The sequence below is a fragment of the Poecilia formosa genome, unplaced genomic scaffold (genome assembly GCF_000485575.1).
Source record: "Poecilia formosa unplaced genomic scaffold, Poecilia_formosa-5.1.2 Scaffold102, whole genome shotgun sequence".
Taxonomy (NCBI): domain Eukaryota; kingdom Metazoa; phylum Chordata; class Actinopteri; order Cyprinodontiformes; family Poeciliidae; genus Poecilia; species Poecilia formosa.
Window position 1 is genome coordinate 1,182,919 of NW_006800041.1, and position 5,091 is coordinate 1,188,009.

The following is a 5,091-nucleotide window of genomic DNA, read 5'->3' on the forward strand; positions in this document are numbered from 1 at the left end:
GGTTTAAGGCGCTTGTGTGCATATGTGAGTCGGGGGTGAATAATTGAAGTCTTTCATTTGTCTGGTAATCAGTTCGTTCTCGAGATATCTAGAGTTCATGAATGTTGAATAACCCATCACAATACAGTTGGCCTGAATTATGGAAAAACCTCCAGTGAGAATATTAACAAAGTCTCAGTGTGCGTGTGTGTGCATGCGTGTTTGTGTGTGTGCTCTCTCTACGTTTGTGAGAAATTGTCTGGTCCCAGGCCAGACTGCATTGTAAAGCCAAGTGTACTCAGCTTGATCAATATCTAATATCAATATGATTATGAGATGGGTTCAGAAAATGTAACTTTAGGGTCTTAGTTTAGCACTGTGAAGCAGAAATGACACAAACCTTTACCCGCCTGCTAGTAGAAATAAACTTTGTAATAATTTGAAGGTTTTTCCAGCTGACAAATGACAGCAGTAAATAAGGCACTTGCTGACTTTATTTTTTATGCAAAATGTACTTCCTTGTTCAAGCTTTGTGGAGATGCTTGTCAGCAGAGACAAACATGAAGTGCTATAAGCAGACTCTTGTTCTTACCGCATCCCATCTATCACCAAAAAGACAATTAGCTGAAGCCTAAGGATGGCATCAATGTGGGTCGACTTGATCAGGGCTGAAAGGAAAGAGACAAAAACACAACAATCAAAATCAGTTATGATAGCCATGACTGTGTCCAAAAAGAAAAAATTAGACTTTTTCTTGCTCACAGCGTAACAATATTATATATTACAGACATAATTAAACTTTAGAGGGAATAAAATATGAACATATGAACACACGTTTATGTTCAGCCACTTTTAAAGTCGGGTTGTGATGTTTATTTTGTTTCATGGTGGGTGAAGCAGCTGGTTAATCAGAATGACATGATTCCTCTTACTTGCCACTCTGGGATTATTTGCTGAACTATATAGCTTTATAACTAGACTTAATAATTAATTAATGGCAAAATTCAGCTGTTTTATGGTTATTGTGTTGTTAGAAAAAAGAAGACAGCCAGAAAGTAAATACATCATTCCTGCCATCTTTCTAAGAAGAACAAAACACAGGAAGCAGCTCCTCCAGCTTTCAATGACTTCTCAGTTAGATTGTTAACTTGGCAATTTATTGATCTTCAAGGAACATTTAAATCAGCTTTAAAATTCTGAAGAAATCAGCTCTGGTTGCTTTAAGAGTCTACATTTAGCACTGCTTCATTTAGCTTTAATGAGATTGTAGGCAAACTTCTTCAGATTCATAGCAGAAATCATCCACCATATAGTTTGTCTAAACTCAGTTTGTTTAGTAATGCTTGGGGTGATTATTTCTTATTGAACTGAAGAGGTTAGAATTGTTTTCTTTGGTGTTGGTTTCTGTTAAAAAAAAAAAATCTTGCTGCAGGTAATCACATCCTGTCTTACTCCACAGCTCAGCTGAACAGCAGCCAGCCCGTCTTCTACAATGTCCTGTTAAATCCAGGAAGTCGCGGTGCCATGAGTCGTCATGCAGGCCAGAACCTGCACCTCACTGTGACAGATCTGGAGCCTTTCACCACATACTACATAAGAGTGCAGGCCTGTCAAAACGGCAAGTATATCTTCATGTAAAACAGCAAACAATAAAAAAGCAAGAAGGTATTAGTTAGCATGCATGTCAGCCACAGAGAACATTTTGCTCTGACGAGTCAGGAATCATTTCAAGTGAAGGTATAATGCAGCATTGGGTTATTTTTTTCTTTATTATTTCAAAGATGAGGTCGTAAGCTGTAAATTATCTGATGGAATGTGAGTAAAGTTAGAAAGTTGTGGTGTTATAACATTTCGTCTCTTTTTTTTGTTTCTCATAATAGAGGGGTGTGGAGTTGGAGATGGTGTTTATATCCATACTTTAGAGGAAATCCCAGAAGGTCTGCAGCCGCCCACAGTGAAAGCACTTGGACCGAGTATTTTGGAGATCCACTGGACACCTCCAGAAAAACCCAACGGGCTCATCACCTCCTACCATATATACAGGTGACACACATAAAGTTAAAATTACATTATTTTACCATGTTTTTAATTCATCCTGGAGTATTTATGTGTTTAAAACCCATCCAATGAGGAAAAAAAAACACTCATACTCTATGTGTTATACTATTCCATACTATGTGCATATGTAGGCACATACATAAAGTTTTAATAATGTTTCCTCGTGTAAAAGTTTACTCACCAGTCTCCACAGTATGTGTGAATGTGTGTATACATAGATATATATCAAAGCACGCTGAAGGTCGCGGTCTGCTTGTTGACCAAAGAGTGTGTGATCTGTATGCAGGGTCAGACCAGACTAAGCCCTTTAAGTCCTCAGGAAACAAGCATTAGCATAGCAGCACACACACACGCCCCCTCTGACACATCTGGAAACCTGCGACTCAGGCAGACAGGGACTTGGCGAAACGGGAAAATGTCTCGCTTCCTCTGTGCGATACACACACGTGAAAGCCTCTGCAATCAAAGAGCAGCAGTCTTACCAAGGTATCAGGATGCTTGCATCAGCCAGGAACACAACGTTTAAGACGTGATGCTACATTTCTTATTTCAGGAGCTAAGGGTGTTTATTTTCGCAGCGCTAAAAGGGCATCAGAGTAAGCTGAAATCCTTTTAGAAAACTAACAAGCTTAACGTCATATTTGAAGTAAACTGCTTTACTTTACAGTCAGAAGTGTGCAGTTGATAATATGCTGGAGTTGAGATAAAAACAATAGCGATTTGTGTTGACAGTCCATAAAAAGTGGTAAAGATAAGTTTTATTTTTATATTTGATTATGAGCTTTGGGGGTTGAATCTCTCATTACATTCCACTTGTGTGTGTTCATAACCTTTTTTGTGTTCACGTGTGTTTAGAGGACATAAATGCAGGCATAATGTTAAAAACCCTCAGACACACAGTTATGTGCACATGCAGAGCTTCTTTAAAATGAATCAAAGAAACCCTGAAATTATACAAATCAGGCTCAGAAAGGAGAAATCTTGAAATGCCACTAATTGGTTTTCATGCAATTAGTCATGAAACATTTTGAGAAAACGGTGAACTTATGGCTCCATGACTAACTAACTCTTGACATGGGGATTGTCAGAGTATCAGTTTTATGCATATCTTCAAAGTTGTCTCTGTTGTGCTTGATGTGTCTGTTTAGGCCCTAAGAGTGGCTCTTGTCATCTCTAGCAAGGTTAAAAAACTGATCAGTAATTTGACATGTAAAGAAATCAAAAGTTATAGTTTCATGAGTTCTTTCATATGACGTCTCCAAGGGGGAAATACTTTATTTTGTTGTGATTAGACCACAAACTAAGTTATTTTTCCGTGTTTATAGGTTGATATTTGCTCTATCAATAAATAGAGCTGTAGTTATTTTGTTCTAAAACCTGGAACAGGGAAAACATTTATTATTTATATCGATTGCAGATATTTTTCAACTCTTTATGTTTTTTTTCCCCAAGGAGCCAAATACGTTTTGAAGCTTTATAAATGTTTTAATTAGTGGAACTGAGGTAAAAATAAAATAAAAAATGTCTCTTTACATTGTAATGATTGCCGACTCCTGGTCTACTCTGAAAATTGTGCTTTAGAAAAAATAATAGCCCATTTTCTCCAAAAGATTTTGTATAGAAGTCCGAACCTTGACTCAGCCAGAGACAAAAAAAAAACATTAATCCTCAGAAGATCCTTATCAAAAAAGATGAGAATCACCTGTTGGGTTTCAGTGACATTATATGTTTTTGTTTGCATCTTTTTTTATGTGAGATTTTAAAAGATTGCAATTTAACCTCTACACCTTAGAGATTCTCAGGATCTAGTAAGTTGCATTTAGTAACTTATTTAGTTTCCACTTGAGTTTAAATCAAAAGCTGGGAAATCCATCAACTTTGTTCAATAAAAGAAAACAGGAACTTCTCACCTGAAGCAAAGAACTCCTTCAAAGTTTTTTTTCCATGGTAGCTTGAGACTTGAATGCAGATTATTCCACATTTATCATCCTAAATAACTCATTATCTTGAGAAATGCAAAAAAATTCCAGATTCTTTAATAAATGTGTGAAACAAATCACTTAAGGCAAGGGGTCAAGAACTCATCCTTCAGTTTGAATTATGACTGATTGTCACAAATGGTTAAAGTAGCTTAATAACACTACGGCCATGTCATTTGAGTATAGTTTTTAAAACTTGCTTTCGTGTTAAAACTTTAAATCTGAGTGTCTGCGGTTGATGAGAACTGGGAGAAAATGAACAGCCATGTTGCTTGTCACCACAGGCGACCATTAGGAACAGAAGAGGAGCTGCTGGTTTTCATCTGGTCCTCTGGGCCGCTGGAGTTTGTTGATGCGAGTCCCGCCCTGCAGCCTTTCAGCTTCTTCCAGTACAAAGTTCGCGCCCACAACTCCAAAGGCTCAGAGGCGAGTCAGTGGGCTCTCGCCCAAACATTACAGGCGAAACCACAAGAACTGGCGCCCCCTGTTGTCAGACCCACTGGTAAGTTTTGTTTGATCATTTAATTGTTGATCATTTATATATTTTTTGCATTTAGTCCATGTAACACCATGTTTTGTGTGTTTGTAGGCGCATATTCAGTCCACCTGAAATGGAGGGAGCCAGACCAGCCCAATGGTCTGATTTCCCATTACAGACTGGTTTACATGAAGCACCAGCAGGACCCAACTCTCAACTCAACTAGTGTTACAGCTCTCACTGTGAAGGTAAATCCACACTGTGTTTTGCTTTTTTTGTTTGCAATAAATCAGGTTTTATTTATTGATATAGATGCTCACTGTTTTCGCTAACTTTATAAACTCTCTGTATAAAAAAAAAAAAGTCAACAGCAAGAAGACATTATATAATGTTTAAGTGACTGTGTGTCATTGTCATCTGCGATGCATGTGAAGAAATTTAGACTCTACCTGTGGTGCTTTTGCCATCTGCTTACCAGCGAGGGGTCTGAAGACACACTCAGAGACACACAACCCATCACCTGCTCTTCTCCAGGGTCCTTACCTCAGTTCTGTGCCATCATCCATGTTCTGCCACAGCGAATAAGTAAATTAGAAA

General features: G+C 38.0%; 1 protein-coding gene across 3 annotated transcripts in view; it reads left to right on the plus strand.

Annotated features, from left to right (window-relative positions):
* The window catches only part of ush2a (Usher syndrome 2A (autosomal recessive, mild)), a 201,739-nt gene that overhangs the window by 160,431 nt on the left and 36,217 nt on the right, over positions 1-5,091 (plus strand). For all 3 annotated transcript variants that reach the window (XM_007559093.2, XM_016674807.1, XM_016674808.1), the window contains exons 71-74: positions 1,439-1,597; positions 1,860-2,022; positions 4,301-4,518; positions 4,606-4,742. In XM_007559093.2, the coding sequence (XP_007559155.1) occupies positions 1,439-1,597; positions 1,860-2,022; positions 4,301-4,518; positions 4,606-4,742 (677 nt within the window). The remainder of the gene's footprint in view (positions 1-1,438; positions 1,598-1,859; positions 2,023-4,300; positions 4,519-4,605; positions 4,743-5,091) is intronic.